At 51.3% G+C, this 20415-nt stretch overlaps 1 protein-coding gene across 1 annotated transcript in view; it reads left to right on the top strand.

The window, feature by feature from the left end:
• LOC134339899 (paxillin-like) overlaps positions 1–13390 on the top strand; it is a 45268-nt gene extending 31878 nt beyond the window's left edge. The window contains exon 9 of the mRNA XM_063036673.1: positions 12483–13390. Within this exon, the coding sequence (XP_062892743.1) occupies positions 12483–12749 (267 nt within the window). The 3' untranslated portion in view covers positions 12750–13390. The remainder of the gene's footprint in view (positions 1–12482) is intronic.
• The last annotated feature ends 7025 nt before the right edge of the window (positions 13391–20415 follow it).

The raw sequence follows: 20415 nt of genomic DNA, 5'->3' as shown, positions 1-20415 counted from the left end.
GATCTGCGTAGAATGCGACCCGTTCGGCGGGGCAAGGCTGTCGGCAGAGAAGGACTGGTTGGGTCACATGAGAGCACACAGCACCGACTGTGATTATAACAACACCCCTCCCCGCGCTAGGATCTCTCCTCTTCACCCCTTTTGCACTTTTTTGCGCGGTTCTTGCCACCGGAGGGCGCAGCGCACAATTGGACAGCTCCAGTCTCCCGCCGACCACCTGTCCTCCCGCCGACCACCGGTCCTCCCGCCGACCTCCGGTCCTCCCTCCGACCACCGGTCCTCCCGCCGACCACCGGTCCTCCCGCCGACCTCCGCGACGAGTCACTTCCGGCGTAGCGCGTCACGCGCTGACGGAACGTCACTATTCCCGCCAAGCCGACGTCACGATTCGCGCCGCAGCCTGCGCGGTCCCCGGCGAGTCCTGCTCCTGCCGGGCTGCCCCGACTCCGGCCTCGCTGCTCCCCTGCCGACCGGGACGCCCCATCTGAAAGGGGTCCCGTTCGCCAGGGCTCGGCCCATGACCCTCTAGGCTTTCCCAGTGCGTACCCGCCCAGCTGCCTTTTAAAAATTGTTCTTGTAGCTGGTCCAACCTCTTCCCCTGGCAGCCGATTGATTCCACCCTTCGTGTAACAAGGTTGCTTCTCAATTTCCTCTCAAGGCTTTCGCCCCTTCAAATTTTGAACTCGGCCTTTGTTGTTCACTCCTCCCCGCCCACCATTTAAATAGCAGGAGGTACCCTCGCTCAAAAGGAGGCACTGTATACGCATTCAAGGTTATAAGAGATTACATTGCTACAGTAATATAAATGATCGATACCAAAACAAAGACAATTGTTACTGAAATAGCAAAATAATGCTTCTCCACCAATCACTAAACCACGTCACATAATATACTGCCGCGGAGGGCCGCAGATCCTGGCAATTTTTATTCTCTCTCTCTGCCTCTCTCCCCTCTCTCTCCCACGCACTCTCCCTGTCTCTCACTCTCCCCTTCTCCCCCTCTGCCTTCCTCTCTCTCGCACTATCTCCCTCTCTCTTTCTCTCCACTCGTCTCTCTCTCTGCCCCCTCACCCTTTCTCCCTCCCCTCTGTCTCCCTCTCCTTCTGTCTCCCCCTTCTCTTCCACTCTCTCCCCCTCTCTCTCCCGCTTTCCCTCTCTCTCTCCCCTCTCGCTGCCTCCAACTCCCACTCTCCCTCTCTGCCCCTCCAGCTGTCTCCCTCTCCCTCTCTCTCCCACTCTCCCTCTCTCTCCTTTCCCCTTTCTTCCATTCTCTCTCTGCCCCTCCTTCTACCTCCCTCTCTCTTTCTCTCCACCTCTCTCTGTCCCTCACCCTCTGTCCCTTCTCTCTCTCACTCACTCCCCTCTCTCTCTGCCCCTTCTTTCACTTTCCCTCCCACTCTCTCTTCCCCCTCTCCCTCGCACTCTGTCTCCCTCTCTTTCTCTATACCCTCTCTTTGTCACTCTCTCTCTCCTCCCTCTCCTCTCTCTCTCGCTCCCCTCCTCCTCTCGATCCTCCTCTCCAATTCTCTCTCTCTTGCTCCTCAATCGCTCCCTCTCTTTCGCTATCCCTCTGCCTTTCTCTTTATTTCGCTATATCCCTACCTATTATCTCTATTTCTAATTATGAGTCTACCCCTTCTCTCAGTCTCTCCCCTCCCCTGTCTCTCTGTCCCATCTTTGCGTCCCTTTCGGTCCCGCTCTCTCTCTCTCTCTCTCTCTCTCTCTCTCTCTGTCTCTCTGTATGTCGCTCTCTCACCCACCTCTCTCCTTCACACCCATCCTCTCTGTGTCTCTTTCTCTCGCCGCCTCATCACCCCCACTCTCTCTCCATCGATATGCTAGTTTTTAACTCGAAGCCCTAAGCACCAATCATGACCCAATCTCGGAACGTATTTCCGTTTGCACAGTTCCCCTGATTCACCCTCTTGGGACCGCACCGGCGGCTCATGCACCTGCAGAATTATCTTCCCCTTCTCGCTTCCTTGTTTTCAAAGCAGTGCCGTGGACCGTGAACATAAGCGATTCTGCACAGGCTAGAAGCGCGGAGTAACAATGCCACACAAAATGCCGGAAGAGCTCAGCAGGGGGCAGCACCTATGGAAATGAAACAAAAAAATCAGTCGAGTTTCAGGGCGCAGCTATTGAAATGGACCCGTTCCCTTGTACTTTCTCAAAACGTCCCCAGGCTCCGGACTAACACTTTTCGGTCTTACAAACTTCCGTTTTGCGTCGCATATTTCAGCAAGTACCAAGCAGGATTCAAATTGCCCTCTTTCCTTGTAGCCTCTCGCCTTAAAAAAACGCGACAGGACGGTCCCAGGAAAGCGGCCCAGTGTATTCACGTCTGAGGCCCTTTAGTAATTTACATAGCTCGACATGGACACTTGTGCGGCGGGTGGCAGATACGCCTCTGCCAAGGGAGGTGAACAGCGCTCCTCCTCTCCGCCAGTCGCCCGACTGAAGAGAAGATGTAGCAGGTCACTCCGGGGCAAGGTGCAGCACCTGCTTCGCCCCAGACCACGCCCTCCCCCCACCCCCACCCTCGATCGGGATCACGTGAAGCCGTGGGATCAGGTGGTCGTACGAGCAGCCGGATCAGATCACAAGTTCTGGTTATGCGACCACTGACGCCAGGCAGACGATCTCTGAAGAGCATCGACAAAGACACCGCATGCAAACTCACTTCCTGCAGGATAATTCGCTCAGGGCAATCATGGCCATGCAAGGACCATGATCGCCTGCGTCATACGCCACGGCACATCGTGATGATGAAGAAGATAACCTGATCACCCCTCAGTCCGCTACACGCTAAGCAATACAGTCTTAGCCAGCTCAGTCTCTCCCCAACACCCAACCCCTCAAGCACCCCTGTAAATCGTTAGTGCGCCCAGCAGCATCTCTCCTACGGCAGGGCGACCAAAACGGAAAACAATGCGCAAAGCGCAGCCTCACCATCGTCCTGTATAACCGCACCGTTTTTCCTCAGCATCCTGATTTATGAAGGCCAAAGGGCCACGAGACTCCTTCACCACCCTACCTATCTGTGACTCCGTTTTCAGGGAACCATCACCCCTGTACCCCAAGGTTCTTTTCATCTCCCTCTACAATGCGCCCCTGGGACCCATCGTTAGGAACCCCCCGCCCTCCTCCCATCCACACACTTATCCCAATTTCTCTTAAATCCTCCACATCCTCCACTCCCGCTGGCAGCTCGTTCCACACTCGCACCATCCTCTGAATGAAGCCATTCCCGCTCATAGATATGTAGATGCTTTATTGACCTCAAATGAAACTACAGTGTCACTGTTGCACAGATATACTAATATTAGAACAGAGGTAAGAAAAAGAAATACACATAGGTTACCTTACAAATATGATGCACAAGATTTGCAAGTTAAAGATTATGAGATCACTTTCCCGGCTGTAGGTTGACCCATTGTAGAGCCGAGTGGCCGAGGGTAACAGTGAGGTCATACAGCGCTCTTTGGAGCGGGGCAGTTGTCTCAGTCTATCACTAAAAGTGCTCCTCTGTTCAGCCAAAGTGGCGTGCAGAGGGTGAGAAACATTGTCCCGAATTGCCAGGATTTTCTGTAGGGTCATTTGCTCTACCACAGCCTCTGGTGTGTCCAGTTTGACTCCGACAACAGAGCCAGCCTTTCTAATCAGTTTATTGAGCCTGTCGGCATCATCTGTGTTGATGCCATTGCCCCAGCACACCACCCCATAGAAGATTGTACTGGCGACTCGAGACCGGTAGAACATGTGAAGGAGAGGCCTGCATAGTGCAAAGGACCTCAGTCTCCTCAGGAAGTAGAGGCGACTCTGGCCCTACTTGTACACAGCCCCTGTGTTGGTGCTCCACTCAAGTCTGTTACCCAGGTGAACCCTCAGGTACTTGTAGGTCCTCACCGCATCCACGTCCTCACCATCAGTAGTAATAGGGGACAGTGCAGATTTAGACTACCTAAAGTCCATCACCATCACTTCTGTCTGACTGTTGTTGAGCTGCAGATGATTCAACTTGCGCCGTTTGACAAAGTCCTCCACCAGGGCCCTGCATTCATCCTCATGTCCTCTCTTTATGCACCCAACCATTGCCGAGTCAGATAACTTCTGCAGGTGACGTGACTCAATGTTGTATCGAAAATCTGAATATACCGGGTAAACAGGAAGGGATGCCAATGCAGTCCCCCGTCGGGCCCCAGTGCTGCTTATAGCCATGTCTGACACACGGCTCTGAAGACACACAAACCATAAGACCACAAGACAAAGGAGCAGAAGTCGGCCATTCGGCCCATCGAGTCTGCTCCACCATTTTATCCTGAGCTGATCCATTCTCCCATTTAGTCCAACTCCCCCACCTTCTCACCATAACCTTTGATGCCCTGGCTACTCAGATACCTATCAATCTCTGCCTTAAATACACCCAATGACTTGGCCTCCACTGCTGCCCGTGGCAACAAATTCCATAGATTCACCACCCTCTGACTAAAAAAATTTCTTCGCATTTCTGTTCTGAATGGGCGCCCTTCAATCCTTAAGTCATGCCCTCTCGTACTAAACGGTGGTCTGTTACTCAGGCAGTCCATTATCCAGGATACAGAGGAAGTGCCAATCTCCATTGCACGGAGCTTCCCCCTGCAGCATTGAGGGCTGTATGGTATTGAAGGTTCCTGAGAGATCAAAAATACATGATCCTCATAGTGCTTCCCTGCTTATCCAAATGGGAGTGTTCTCTGTTCAGCAGGTAGATGACTGCATCGTCAACTCCAATGTGCTCCTGGTAGGCAAACTGCAGAGGGTTGAGGGTTGATCTGACCAGGGGTCGAAGGTGAGCCGGGACCATCATCTCTAGGCTCTTCACGATGTGTGAGGCCAGGGCCACTGAACAGTAGTCATTCAATACTTTCGGGCGGCTCTTCTTGGGATGACGTGACCACACGTGATGTTTTCCGCACAGTGGTGACCCTTTCCGGGCTGGGACTCGGATTGAAAATGCGCCGGAGCACTCCACACAGCTGCTCAGCCCACTCCTTCAAGGCCTTGGGGCTCACACCATCCGGTCCCAATGCCTTGCCATGTCTGACTTTTCCCCAGAGCCCCTCTCACCTGCTCAGTCGTGAAGCAGGTTGCCCTGAACCATTTCATCTTTCGCCCTTAACCTACGACCTCTAATTGTAGTCTCACCCAGCCTCAGTGGGATACAATGATGGCTTGTATTCACCCCGTCTATACGTCAAAAACATGTACACTTCTACCAGAGCTCCCTTCATTTTCCTACACACCAGAGAACAAAGTTCCGGCCTACTCAACCTATAACTCAGGTCCTCACTTCCAGTCTTATTGACGTCTTTCACTGTCGTGGGTAAACAGGACTGCACACAATTCTCCAAATTCGGCCTCACCACTGTCTTATTCATCGCCAACATAACATCCCAACCCTTGTACTCAATACTTTGACTTATGAAGGGCCAAAAACTTTCTTTACGACCCATTCTATCTGAGACGCCGCTTTCAGGGAGGCGTGGATCTGTATCCCCAGACTCTTATGTTCTGCCGCGCCCCTCGGTGCCCCACCAGTCGCCGTGAATTCCTAGCCTGGTCCCCCAAAGTGCAAACGTCACGCGTGCCTGCATTGAATCCCACCTGCCATTTTCCGCCCATGTTTCCATTTCCGGCTGGCTCAGACCCCATTTGCAACCTGCCTCGCTGTCAACCACGCCCCCAATCGTGATCATTCCGCAAACGTGCTGGACCCCCCCCTCCACCCCACTTTCAGTGACGTATGTCACTCTGAGTCCGTGACTACGTGATCTGATTGACCCGAGGGTCTCCCATTGCCCCGTGATGAATTTGATATTTCCAGTACCTTAGGTAATTTCCTTCCCGGATTGGCCGCCATTAAACTCATAGAACATGGAACATAGAACATAGAATAGTACAGCACATTCCAGGCCCTTCGGCCCACAGTGTTGTGCCGACCCTCAAACCCTGCCTCCCATATAAGCCACCACCTTAAATTCCTCCATATACCTGTCTAGTAGTCTCTTAAACTTCACTAGTGTATCTGCCTCCACCAAGACTCAGGCAGTGCATTCCACGCACCAACCACTCTCTGAGTAAAAAACCTTCCTCTAATATCCCCCTTGAACTTCCCACCCCTTACCTTAAAGCCATGTCCTCTTGTATTGAGCAGTGGTGCCCTGGGGAAGAGGCGCTGGCTATCCACTCTATCTATTCCTCTTATTATCTTGTACACCTCTATCATGTCTCCTCTCATCCTCCTTCTCTCCAAAGAGTAAAGCCCTAGCTCCCTTAATCTCTTATCATAATGCATACTTTCTAAAACAGGCAGCATCCTGGTAAATCTCCTCTGTACCCTTCCCAATGCTTCCACATCCTTCCTATAGTGAGGTGACCAGAACTGGACACAATACTCCAAGTGTGGCCTAACTAGAGTGTTATAGAGCTGCATCATTACATCGCGACTCTTAAACTCTATCCCTCGACTTATGAAAGCCAACACCCCATAAGCTTTCTTAACTACCCTATCCACCTGTGAGGCAACTTTCAGGGATCTGTGGACATGTACCCCGAGATCCCTCTGCTCCTCCACTCTACCAAGTATCCTGCCATTTACTTTGTACTCTGACTTGGAGTTTGTGCTTCCAAAGTGTACCACCTCACACTTCTCCGGGTTGAACTCCATCTGCCACTTCTCTGCCCATTTCTGCATCCTATCAATGTCCCTGTGGAATCTTTGACAATCCTCTACACTATCTACAACACCACCAACCTTTGTGTTGTCTGCAAACTTGCCAACCCACCCTTCTACTCCCACATCCAGGCCGTTAATAAAAATCACGAAAAGTAGAGGTCCCAGAACAGATCCTTGTGGGACACCACTAGTCACAATCCTCCAATCTGAATGTACTCCCTCCACCACCACCCTCTGCCTTCTGCAGGCAAGACAATTCTGAATCCATCTGGCCAAACTTCCCTGGATCCCATGCCTTTTAACTTTCTGAATAAGCCTACGGTGTGGAACCCTGTCAAATGCCTTACTAAAATTCATATAGATCACATCCACTGCACTACCCTCATCTATATGCCTGGTGACCTCCTCAAAGAACTCTCTCAGGCTTGTTAGACACGATCTGCCCTTCACAAAGCCATGCTGACTATCCCTGATCTGACCATGATTCTCTAAATGCCTATAGATCCTATCTCTAAGAATCTTTTCCAACAGCTTTCCCACCACAGACGTAAGGCTCACTGGTCTATAATTACCCGGACTATCTCTACTACCTTTTTTGAACAAGGGAACAACATTCGCCTCCCTCCAATCCTCCGGTACCATTCCGGTGGACAACGAGGACATAAAGATCCTAGCCAGAGGCTCAGCAATCTCTTCTCTCGCCTCATGTAGCTGCCTGGGGAATATTCCGTCAGGCCCCGGGTACTTATCTGTCCTAATGTATTTTAACAACTCCAACACCTCCTCTCCCTGAATATCAGCATGATCCAGAACATCAACCTCACTCATATTGTCCTCACCATCATCAAGTTCCCTCTCATTGGTGAATACCGAAGAGAAGTATTCATTGAGGACCTCGCTCACTTCCACAGCCTCCAGGCACATCTTCCCACCTTTATCTCTAATCGGTCCTACCTTCACTCCTGTCATCCTTTTTTTCTTCACATAATTGAAGAATGCCTTGGAGTTTTCCTTTACCCTACTCGCCAAGGCCTCCTCATGCCCTCTTCTTGCTCTTCTCAGCCCCTTCTTAAGCTCCTTTCTTGCTTCCCTCTATTCCTCAATCGACCCATCTGATCCTTGCTTCCTAAACCTCATGTATACTGCCTTCTTCCTCCTGACTAGATTTTCCACCTCACTTGTCACCCATGGTTCCCTCACCCTACCATTCTTTATCTTCCTCACCGGGACAAATTTATCCCTTACATCCCGCAAGAGATCTCTAAACATCGACCACATGTCCATAGTACATTTCCCTGCAAAAACATCATCCCAAGTTCTCGCCTTATAGCCTCATAATTTGCCTTTCCCCAATAAAAAAATTTCCTGTCCTCATTGATTCTATCCTTTTCCATGATAATTATAAAGGCCAGGGAGCGGTGGTCACTGTCCCCCAGATGCTCACCCACTGAGAGATCTGTGACCTGACCCGGTTCATTACCTAGTACTAGATCTAGTATGCCATTCCCCCTGGTCGGCCTTTCCACATACTGTGACAGAAATCCATCCTGGACACACTTAACAAATTCTGCCCCATCTAAACCCTTGGAACTAATCAGATGCCAATCAATATTAGGGAAGTTAAAGTCACCCATGATAACAACCCTGTTATTTTTGCCCCTTTCCAAAATCTGCCTCCCAATCTGCTCCTCTGTATCTCTGCTGCTACCAGGAGGCCTATAGAATACCCCCAGTAGAGTAACTGCTCCCTTCCTGTTCCTGACTTCCACCCATACTGACTCAAAAGAGGATCCTGCTACATTACCCACCCTTTCTGTAGCTGTAATCGTATCCCTGACCAGTAATGCCACCCCTCCTCCCCTTTTTCCGCCCTCTCTATCCCTTTTAAAGCACTGAATGGCCACTACATCATAATTCCATGTATGTATCCAAGCTCTCAGTTCATCACCTTTGTTCCTGATGCTTCTTGCATTGACGTACACACATTTCAGCCCTCCTACCTTACTGTCTTTACATCCTTTATTCTGCTTCTGTTTCCTCAAAGCCTCTCTATATGTTAGATCTGGCTTTACTCCATGCACTTCTTTCACTGCTCTATCGCTCCAGATCCCATCCTCCTTGCAAATTATTTTAAACCCTCCCGAGCCATGCTAGCAAACCTACCTGCAAGGATGTTGCTCCCCATCGAGTTCAGGTGCAACCCATCCAATCTGTACAGGTCCCACCTTCCCCGGAAGAGATCCCAATGATCTAAAAATCTAAAACCCTCCTCCCTGCACCAACTCCTCAGTCATGCATTCATCTGCCAGCTCCTCCAATTCTTACCATCTCTGTCACGTAGCACTGACAGCAATCCTGAGAACGCCACCCTTGAGGTCCTGTTCTTCAGCCTTCTGCCTAATTCCCGAAACTCACACTTCAGGACCTCATCCCTCTTCCTGCCTATGTCGTTGGTCCCAACATGTATCACGACTTCTGGTTACTTTCCCTCTCGTACCAGGATGTCGTGCACCCTGTCAGAGACATTCCGGACCCTGGCACCTGGGAGGCAACAAACCATGCGGGTGTCCTTCTCACGTCCACAAAATCTCCTGTCTGCTCCCCTGAATATAGAGTCTCCAATGACGACAGCTCTCCTCTTCTCCGTCCCACCCTTCTGCACCACAAGGTCAGACTCAGTGCCGGAGGCCCTGCCACTATGGCTCACACCTGGTCGGTAGTCCCCGCCAACAGTATCCAGGACGGTAAACTTATTATTCAGGGGAGTGGCTACAGGGGTGCTCTGCACTACCTGTCTGCTCACCTTCGCTTTCCCCCCTCTGACTGTCACCCAACGACCTGCTTCCGACAGCCTAGGTGTGACTACCTCCCTGCAGCTCTCATCTATGACTGCCTCATTCTCCCTTATGAATCAAAGGTCATCCAGGTGCTGCTCCAGATTCCTTACACAGTCTTCCAGATCGCCCAGCCGTATGCACTTCTCGCAGATGTGACTCTGCGGGAGAGGGGACTTCCCCCAAGACTGCCAGATTTACGTGAGAGGCACATCACCGTCTCAGGAGACGTTGTAAAAACTAACTGCGAGCTAGCTTGTCCTCCGCCTCTTCTCGTCAAAGCCTCAAAGCTCCACTCCTTCACTGGCCAACTCACTCACTGGCCGCTTTCCACTGGCCGCTTCGCTTGAGTTATCCCTCTATTTATCTGTTTGAGCTTTTCAAAATGTTTGGTCACATGACCTCGACTGCCCAATTAGCTGCTTTCTGCTGAGTCTGAGCTATACAAATCTTGATTGTCTAATTAACGGCTTTCTGCTGATCTATTCAAATCTTGATTGACTTGATCGCACAGACCAACTGCCAAAACTGCCAGAATCTCTCGAGTCAAAGCCTCAAAGCTCCACTCCTTCACTGGCCCACTCATGCTCTGGCCGCTTTCCAAGTGGGTAAGACATCCAAACCATCGCCAGCACCCCCTGTTAGGGACGGTGAAAGCACCACCTCTCTCCCCCCCGCCACCTTTAACATGATGACACCGGCATTGGGAATTGGTTGAAATGATCACTACTTCCGCCTTCAAGTAGGAAAAAGCTTCACGTGAACACAGCAGACCGCCCTTCATGAGAAGGGAGGGAGGGAGGGAGGGAGACGGTGTCGAGTGCGAAACCGAGCCTTGCCCACGTGTCAGCAGCAGGTGGCTTGAGGAAGGGGAAGTGCTCTGCTCCGGGTTCCCGCAACGGATCACCCGCCGGCGGAGAATATCAGAGTGACGAGTGTTTCTACTGGCACATGCGGTAGAACAGAGGGATCTGGGAGTAAAGTTCCACAATTCACCCAGAGCAACGTCGCAGGTCGTCAGGGCCCCAAGGATATGAGATGTTAGGTTGAAGTTGTATAAGACGTTGGTGAGGCCTAATTGTGTGCAGTTTTGTCACCTACCTGCAGGAAAGATGTAAATGAGGTCGAAAGAGTGCGGAGAAATTTTGCCAGGGCTTGGGGACCTGAGTTAACGGGAAATGTATTTATTCCATGGAGCGCAGGAGAGCGAGGGAAGATTCGATAGAGGTACACAAAGCTGTGCTGGGCAGGGTCAACGTGACGGCAGAGTGAATGTTGGGTACGGACTAGATGGGCCGAAGGACTTGCTTCCCTGCTTCCCGTGCTCTCTGACTCTCGGCGAGCGGAGCGTCGCCCCGGTCTCTTTGCCCCGGCGTCACCTTGTGACAGGAAAGACCGCGGCTCACCGGGAAAGACTTCTGGGAAGCTGAGCCAGCGTGCCGCCGGGACCAGCGGGCCGCTCGACCAGGCTCGCTCCCTGTTTCCGAGATCGTCGAGGAGTGCCGCGGCTCCAGCAAGCCCTGGTTCGGCCGCTGGCGGCGCGCCGCGTTCAGTTCCGGTCGCTTGAGCTTCAGAGAGGGCGTGGAGGCGGTTTGACAGGGAGGGTGCCTGGATCAGAGCGCACGGCTTGTGAGGAAGGATTGAGTGAGCCCGGGCTTTTCTTTATGGAGAGAAGGAGGATGAGCCGTGACCTGATAGCGTTACTCAAGATGATAATTTATATTTTTATTTATTCATTGAGGTGCAGAGCGGAATAAGCCCTTCTGGCCTTTCGAGCCGCGCCGCCAGGCAACCCCCAGTTTAACCTCCAGCCTTATTCAGGGAGGGATTTACAAATGACCAATTAACCTACCGACCGGTCCGTCTTTCAGACTGCAGGAGGAGACCGGAACACCCGGAGGAAACCCGCGCGGTTACGGGCAAACTGCTCACGGGCAGCGGCGGAAATCGAACACTGGTCGCTGGTACCGTGAACTGTTGTGCTAGTCACTGCACTGCCTCGCCGCCCCGAGAGGCTGTAAGAGGCACAGATCGAGGGAACAAGTCAGCGGCTTTTCTCCAGGGCGGAAATGGCTGACACGAATGGGGTGGGGGACATAATTTCAGAAAAGTATGGGGGGGTAGAATTTTATTTTACACAGAGAGGGGTGAGTGTGTGGCACGCCCTGCCAGGGGCGGTGATAGAGGCACTGAAGAATCTCTTACTGTGGGTAGATGCATGGTTGATAGAAAAATGGAGGGGTGTGTAGAACAGAGAGGCACAACATCGTGCGTCGAAAGGCCCGTGCTGTGCTGGAGAGTTCTAATGGGGGGGAGGGTCATTTCGGAGTGTTTAAAACTTTGAGGGTAAGGGCAATTTTTTACTCCCATTTTTTACTCGCAGGGCAAGGGAGCCTAAAACCGGAGGGCGGGGTGAGGGTTTAGGGAGAAAAGGGGTAAGATTCAAAGGGGATCCTGAGGAACAACGCTCCCGTCCAGAGGGTGATGATGGGTATGCGGAGCGAGCTGACGGATGAAGTGGTGTCGCTTGGGACAGATGCAACGTTCAAAACGCGCTCCGACGGATATGTGGATAGGAAGGGGCTTGTGGGATAGGTACCGGTCGTAGTCAAGTGAACCCAGCTCCCGTGTGCACCTTGGGATGGGTGGGTTGGTTCGGAGGGCCTGTTTTCGTGCTGCAATGCGCCATGACACCCCGCGACGCGTTCATAGTGTTAATTGGCTCCTACTCTTCCCCCAGTGAAACACCCGACGGGCTTAATTGTGCTGCAAAATCACAACGGGCCAAGTGGCCTTCTGCGGCCCACGTGGAACGCCCAAAGGGCCGGGAGCCAAGGGACCGACTCGCCCTGATCCCTGGGCGGCTTGCCTTTGTGTCTAACCAGCAGTCCGATGACGCATCTCCCCCTCTCTCTCTCTGTCTCCCCGCAGGACTGCCTGACGCCCTTCACGAACGCCTGCTTCTTCGAGATCGGCGGGATGCCGTACTGCGAGCTGCACTACCACGAGCGCCAGGGGACGCTCTGCAGCGCCTGCCAGAAGCCCGTCACCGGCCGCTGCATTGCCGCCCTGGGTAAGAGGTTCCACCCGGAGCACTTCGTCTGTGCCTTCTGCCTGAAGCAGCTGTGCAAGGGGGTCTTCAAGGAAAACAACGACAAGCCCTACTGCAACGGGTGCTTCAATAAACTGTTCCTCTGATAAAGCTGCATCAGACGCACCCATCCCAACCCCCCGCCCCCGTTCCCAGCTCACAGCAAGCACCGTCCCTCCAGCAACCCCCAACCATCACTCATTCATCGCTCTGCATAGAAAGTCACGGGCCCATCGGTCCCCGATATCGCGCCGACTTCTTAACCTATACCAACCACCCCCTCGTACCTAGCCCACCATCTGTCGGTCAAACATGCACTTATCTAAGAGTGTCTTCAATGCTCCAGATGCATCGCCTTTGGCAGGGCGTTCCCACTACCCTCTGCGTAAAGCAGACCACCCTGTCACCCCTTCACCCGCTATGCTGTTTTACAATCACCTTAAAATTCCTGCCCCAGGAAATTGACCACCCACCCGATCTATGTAATGAGGCATGCCGGCCTCTAGGGGGAGCCGGAGAGCGCTTTTTTCTCCGAGGTTGCTAGCGTACCTTCATCGGGTAATTGTCCTTTAACTTCTGTCTTCCGGGTCACCCGCACTATTTAGGGGGGCCGGTCCTTAGCGCTTATCTCGGGGGTCTTAGCTTTGGAGAATGTTTCGCCTCGTGGTGTCGCTCGGTCGAGAAACTGATGTTCTGCCGCGATTCCCATGTACAGTATTCCGATTTTCTGATGTATAAACTCTGTTGCCGTCGCTACATGGGAGTCTGTCTTTCCTCCGCCCTTGGGTTCCATCATTGCCAAGGCGCATCGTGCCAACATATGCCTCTGATCACCTTTTACAACTTTATCAATTTTTTTTCATTTTGCATAGTAGGGTTATGGGGATAAAGGCTGGTAGGTGGAGATGAGTCCATGGTCACATCAGCCGTGATCTTATTGAATGGCGGAGCAGGCTCGAAGGGGCCGGATGGCCGACTTCTGCTCCTAGTTCTTATGTTCTAATGCTCACTTCTCACCCCACTATAAGACATGCTCGTCCAGGCAGCATCTCGTCCAGGTCATCCGTAGGTGGCTAGAACACTAGAACACTACAGCACAGTACAGGCCCTTCGGCCTTCGATGTTGTGATGACCCATATATTCCTTTAAAAAGTACTAAACCCACACTACCCCGTAACCCTCTATTTATCTTTCATCCATGTGCCTGTCCAAGAGGCTCTTAAATACCCCTAATGTTTTAGCCTCCACCACCATCCCTGGCAGGTCATTCCGGGCACCCACAACCCTCTGTGTAAGAAAACTTACCCCTGACGTCTCCCCTAAACTTCTCTCCCTTAACTTTGTACATATGCCGTCTGGTGCCCTGCTATTCGTGACCTGGGAAACAGGTACTGGCTATCCACCCTATCTCGGCCTCTTGTAGACCTCTATCAAGTCCCGTCTCTTCTTTCTACGATCCAAAGGGAAAAAGTCCCCGCTCTGCTAACCTTGCCTCATAAGACCTGTTTTCCAATCCAGGCAACATCCTGGCAAATCTCCTCTGCACCCTCTCCATAGCTTCCACATTCTTCCTATAATGAGGTGACCAGAACTGAACACAATACTCTTTAAGTGTGGTTTCGCCAGAGATTTGTACAGTTGCAACATGAACTCTCTATTCTTGAACTCAACCCCCCCTATTAATGAAGCCTAACATCCCATAGGCCTTCTTAACTATCCTATCATCCTGTGCAGCGATCTTGAGGGATGTATGGATTCGAACTCCAAGGTCCCTCTGTTCATCCACACTCTTAAGTAACCGACCATTAACCCTGTATTCAGCCTTCTGGTTTGTCCTTCCAAAATGCATTACCTCACACTTATACAGATTGAACTCCTTCTGCCACTTTTCTGCCCAACTCCGCATCCTGTCTATATCCTCTTGTAACCTTCGACAACCTACAGATCCATCGACAACTCCTCCAATCTTCATGTCATCCGCAAACTTACTCAGCCATTCTTCCGCCTCTTCATCCAGGTTATTTATAAAAAATCACAAAGAGACAGATCCATGCGGCACTCCACTGGTCACCGACTTCCAGGCAGAATGCTTTCCTTCCACTACTACCCTCTGCTTTCTTCCTGCAAGCCAATTTTTAAAAATCCAAGCATCAAGGTTCCACTGACCCCATGCCTCATGACTTTCTGGATGAGTCTGTCGTGGGGGACCTTGTCAAATGCCTTGCTAAAATCCATGCAGACCACATCTACCGCCCTACCCTCACCAATTTCTTTTGTTACCTCTTCAAAAAACTCAATTAGGTTAGTGAGGCACGACCTTCCTTTCAGAAAGCCATGTTGACTATCATTGAGTAGACTTTACTTCTCACTTGACCTCTCACCTCTGCGTTGCTTGCCAAAACTAATTTCAAAACCCTCGTGACTCGTAATATCCTATACACGGTGGCTTCCTTACTCGGCGCACCTGTCCATCTGCTCACTAATTCAAATTTGGAATCAGCCAATCACGTGGCAGTAACTCAATTGCGTAACCGCAGGCAGGCGAGGCCAGTTGTTGTGCAGACCTGCCATCAGGGTGGGCAAGAGATGTGGCCAAAGCGACTTGGACAGTGGAATGAATGTTGCGACCAGACGGAGTATCTGGGGAACTGCTGATCTCTTGGGATTTTCACGGCGGAAAAATCCCCGGAGTTTATAGGGAACGGTGAGAAAACAAACAGAGAAATAAAAAAAAACACGAAAAATCCCAGGAGAGCGGCAGTTATGAGGGCAGAAACGCCTTGTTAACGAGAGAGGTCGGGGGTGGGGAAGAGCGGCCAGCCTGATTCAAGCTGGCAGGAAGACGATAGTCTTAAAGTAACCACGCGTGACAGCAGCGGTGTGCAGGAGAGCATCTCAGAACCCGCACCACGTCGAATCCCGAAGTGCGTGGGCTACAGCAGCAGAAGGCTGCAAACCTAGGCTGTCCGGGCTCTTTATTAGATACAGGAGTTACCGAATAAAGTAGCCACTGAGGGTACATTGAACCCACACGGAGATAAAATTCCAAAGAGGCACCGCTCTCCGGGTGAACAGATTTCTTCCCTCCTTCGAATGATGGGGAAACTCATCCCCGCCAATCCCCGAAAGAACTTAGCACGCTTCGAGTCATGGGGGCGTAGAGTCACGGGGAAGGACAGCGCGGAAACGGGCCCTTCGGCCTGTCTAGTCCGTGCCGAAACCATCCGACCGGCAACGGGACTGCATCCCTGCGTTCGAGCTCATACGCACCACTCGTGCCGGCGGCCCACTCCGCACCCTCACACGAACTTCCGAGTGAAGAGGTTTCCCCGCATGTTCCCCTTCAACCTCTCACCTTTCACCCTTAACCCACAACCTCTGGTTGTAGTTCCGCCCAACCTCAGTGGTGGGGGGGGGGGAGCCTGCTTTCATTCACCCTATCTGTACCCCTCTTGATATCGGATACCGACCGGGTCGCCTCGCATTCCGCGGAGCTCAGGACTGGGAGGGCCTCCTCTACTTAAATTCTCGCCAGGCGGGGGATCACTTTATAAAAAAGGTGCTGGGCCTCCTTCCATCTCCTTCCACCTGACGTATATCCTGTCTCGGAGGGGGAGCGCGGTCTGAACACAATATTCCAGGTGAAACGTTGCAATATATAACAATAGTACATTAGAAACCTACAGCACATCACAGGCCCTTCGGCCCACAATGTTGTGCCGACCACGTAACCTGCCCTGGAAACTGCCTAGATTTACCCTGCCCCATAGCCTTCCATATTTCCGAGCTCCGTGTACCTATCCCAGAGTCTCTTAAAAGGCCCTATCGTATCCGCCTCCACCACCGTCGCCGGCAGCCCATTCCACACACTCACCACTCTCTGCGTTTTTAAAAAGAGCAACAACCTACCCCTGACATCTCCTCTGTACCTACTTCCAAGCACCTTAAAACTGTGCCCTCTCGTGTTAGCCATTCCAGCCCTGGGAAAAAGCGTTTGACCATCCACACGGTCAATGCCTCTCATCATCTTGTACACTAATAGTTTATGGAATTTCATTTGAAATAAAGGAGAAGGCACCAATTATTTTGACAATTGTTTTCCATGCCCTCATGTCACCTTCAGAGCTCTTTGCGAAAGCGCGGTCACTCAGTTAGCAACCCCTCATCTCCAGAGACGTGCTCAAACTTCATAGTAAATTTGTTATCTAAGTACATGCAGGTCACCATATGCACAGGCTCAACACTGAGATACATTTTTTTTTTTTGCGGGGGTATTCAATAAATCCGTAATGGAATAACAACAATGATAGAGTCAATGAAAGACCGCGCCAACTTGGCAGCAAACCGTGGGCAAACTCATGGCAGATGCAATTTAATGTGGATAAATGTGAAGTTATCCACTTTGGTGGCAAAAATAGGAAAACAGATTATTATCTGAATGGTGGCCGATTAGGAAAAGGGGAGGTGCAACGAGACCTGGGTGTCATTATACACCAGTCATTGAAAGTGGGCATGCAGGTACAGCAGGCGGTGAAAAAGGCGAATGGTATGCTGTCATTTATAGCGAGAGGATTCGAGTACAGGAGCAGGGAGGTACTACTGCAGTTGTACAAGGCCTTGGTGAGACCACACCTGGAGTATTGTGTGCAGTTTTGGTCCCCTAATCTGAGGAAAGACATCTTTGCCATAGAGGGAGTACAAAGAAGGTTCACCAGATTGATTCCTGGGATGGCAGGTCTTTCATATGAAGAAAGACTGGATGAACTGGGCTTGTACTCGTTGGAATTTAGAAGATTGAGGGGGGATCTGATTGAAACGTATAAGATCCTAAAGGGAATGGACAGGCTAGATGCAGGAAGATTGTTCCCGATGTTGGGGAGGTCCAGAACGAGGGGTCACAGTTTGAGGATAGAGGGGAAGCCTTTTAGGACCGAGATTAGGAAAAACTTCTTCACACAGAGAGTGGTGAATCTGTGGAATTCTCTGCCACAGGAAACTGTTGAGGCCAGTTCATTGGCTATGTTTAAGAGGGAGTTAGATATGGCCCTTGTGGCTACAGGGGTCAGGGGGTATGGAGGGAAGGCTGGGGCGGGGTTCTGAGTTGGATGATCAGCCATGATCATAATAAATGGCGGTGCAGGCTCGAAGGGCCGAATGGCCTACTCCTGCACCTATTTTCTATGTTTCTATGTTTCTAAATATCAAAGAAATAAATTATAATAATAATAATAAAATAATAACGATAATAATAATAATAATAAAATAAAGATAATAGTAATAATAATAATAGTAAAGCAATGTATTGGGAACATAAGATGAAGGGTCCTTGAAAGCGAGTCCATTGGGTGTGGGAACATTTCAGTGACGGGGCAAACTGAGGTTGAGTGAACAACCTCTTTTGTTTCCTCAGCCTGATGGTTGAGGGGTGACAACCGTTCCTGAACCTGGTGGTGTGAGTCCCGAGGCTCCTGTACCACCTCCCTGACGGCAGCAGCGAGAAGAGGGCAAGTCCTGGGTGGTGGTGGTGGTGGGGGGGGGGGGGTCTCCGATGACGCATAAGGGAAAGTAGAGAGTGTCAGAGAGGCGAAGGGTTGGTAGGGGTGCGGGTGGGTGGTAGGGGGCTAGAGAGAGAGAGAGAGAGAGAGAGAGGCTTTTCTTTCAGAGCATCTATTTAAAGTTCAAAGCAATTGCTATTATGAAAGGACAAACCACATACAACCCCGAGATTCTTCTTCCTGTGGGAATACAATAAATCTTTAGGATAATAACTGTAAAAAGAATCGATGAATACATAAAGGAAATAATACTCATAAATAAATAAGCAATAAATATTGAGAGAATGAGACGAGGAGTCCTTGAAAACGAGCCCATTGTATGTGGGAACATTTCGATAATGGGGCAAGTGAAGTTATCCCCTTTGGTTCACGCGTCTGATGTTTGAGGGGTAATAACTGTTCCTGAACCTGGTGGTGCGAGTCCTGAGGCTCCTGTAGCACCCTCCTGACGGCAGCAGCGAGAAGAGAGCATGTTTTGGGCGGTGGGGGCCCCAGCGCATTTACAACGAACTGACCATATCTACTCTGCACCAGTTCCAGTGTCGCATCAAACATTTGGGGGTGGGGTCATCACTTTTTGATGTCCCTCTGGTTAATGGCATCGTTTGAGCTGCAGAGCTTCCCCGGGTTGAGGGGAAAGTTTCCCACTGCTGATTAAATGAAGGGCTTCCCCAGTTTTGTAAGGAAGTTTATCTCCCACTTTGCGTGTCAGGGAACTGGATTCTGCTGGTTTCTGTGAGGGTTGTTGTTGGGGGAGATGGGAGTTTCTAGTAACGAAGCAGAAAGGGTGAAAATGCCCAGCAGGTCAGTCAGCGCCGTGGGAGGAGAGACACAGTCAGTATTTCAGCTCGGAGACTCTCCGTCAGACCGAGCTGGAGAATGGATAGAAGCATGAGCGGTCTTGCTTTGAGAAACGGGAATACACTGCCCCAGGGAAGGGAGCACGGCGCGGGTCCCTGCTGTTGGACGCTGATTTACTGCGACAACGCCTGGGCTGGATAAATGGTTTACTGTTGTCACATTTGCCGAGGTACATCTACCGCGGGTCACTTGGTTTTGAACGCCATCCACGCGGATCGTTTCATTAAAACATGCATACCAAACAGAGGAAACAGCAGAAGGGAAAATACAGGGTGACAGGTATGCAGAGAAGCGTGGCGCTGAAAGACAGCAAGGTACAAGGTCAATGCCGGATAGATCTTGTGTGAAGTTGGAGCCCATTTTTTTTTTTATCGTAGTAAAGACCCTTGGATTTCCAGCACCTGCAGGTTTGCGCCTGCTTGTGATCGGACTTCACCAAACCTACTCAGTACAGATTGTGATCGGCACCATCGACTTCCGGTCAGACGCCACTCTCATGTCCCGCCTCTTCGCTGCCGTCCTCCAATCAAGCTCCGACAAAGCGTCGGGCGACTTCAGTGATCGCCGTTGACATTGCTTCGGGGTGGAAGCTGTTCCCGAGCATGTGGTGGCGCCAGGTATTTGTATCTTCTGCCCGGTGGCTGTCTGTGTGGGGGTGGGAGTGGGGGTCGGAGCGGGGGTGTGGTTGGGGAGTCAAGAAGAGAGATTATCCGATGTGCGTAGGGTCTTTGATTATGTTGTCTGCTTTAAATGTGGCAGGAAGGCCGACACACGTGGAAGAGGAAGGTTGAGTCCTTGAAGAGGGGTCTCGGCCCGAAACACGTCGACTGTCTGTTCACTTCCATGAACGCCGCCTGACCTGCTGCTTTCGTTCGGCAGTGTGCGTGTGTTGCTTTGGATATCCAGCATCTGCAGAACTTCTCGTGTTTGGCAGAGGTAGGTTTCGAGCTGCGCCGACGCATTTCTTGCGTTTTTTGTTTTGCGGTCACGGGCAGAGCAGTTGCCCTACGAAGTATCCAGACAGAACGCTTTCGATCGTGCAACGATATAATTTAAAAAAAAAAATCATTTACGGGATGTGGGCGTGACCAGCTCAGCCAGCATTTATTGCCCATCCCTAGTTGCCCTTGAGGAGGTGGTGACGAGCTGCCTTCTTGAACCGCTGCAGTCCCTGAGGTGTAGGGACACCCACAGTGCTGTTAGGGAGGGAAGTCCATGATTCTGACCCAGCGACAATGAAGGAACGGGGATGTGTTTCCAAGTCAGGGTGGAGAGTGACTTGGAGGGGGATTTCCAAGTGGTGGTGCTCCCAGGTATCTGCTGTTCTCGTCCTTCTAGATGGTACTGGTCGTGGGTC

Source organism: Mobula hypostoma, chromosome 31 (assembly GCF_963921235.1).
Source record: "Mobula hypostoma chromosome 31, sMobHyp1.1, whole genome shotgun sequence".
NCBI lineage: Eukaryota > Metazoa > Chordata > Chondrichthyes > Myliobatiformes > Myliobatidae > Mobula > Mobula hypostoma.
The sequence above is the reverse complement of the archived record's forward strand: the minus strand, read 5'-3'. Positions and strand labels throughout refer to the sequence as shown.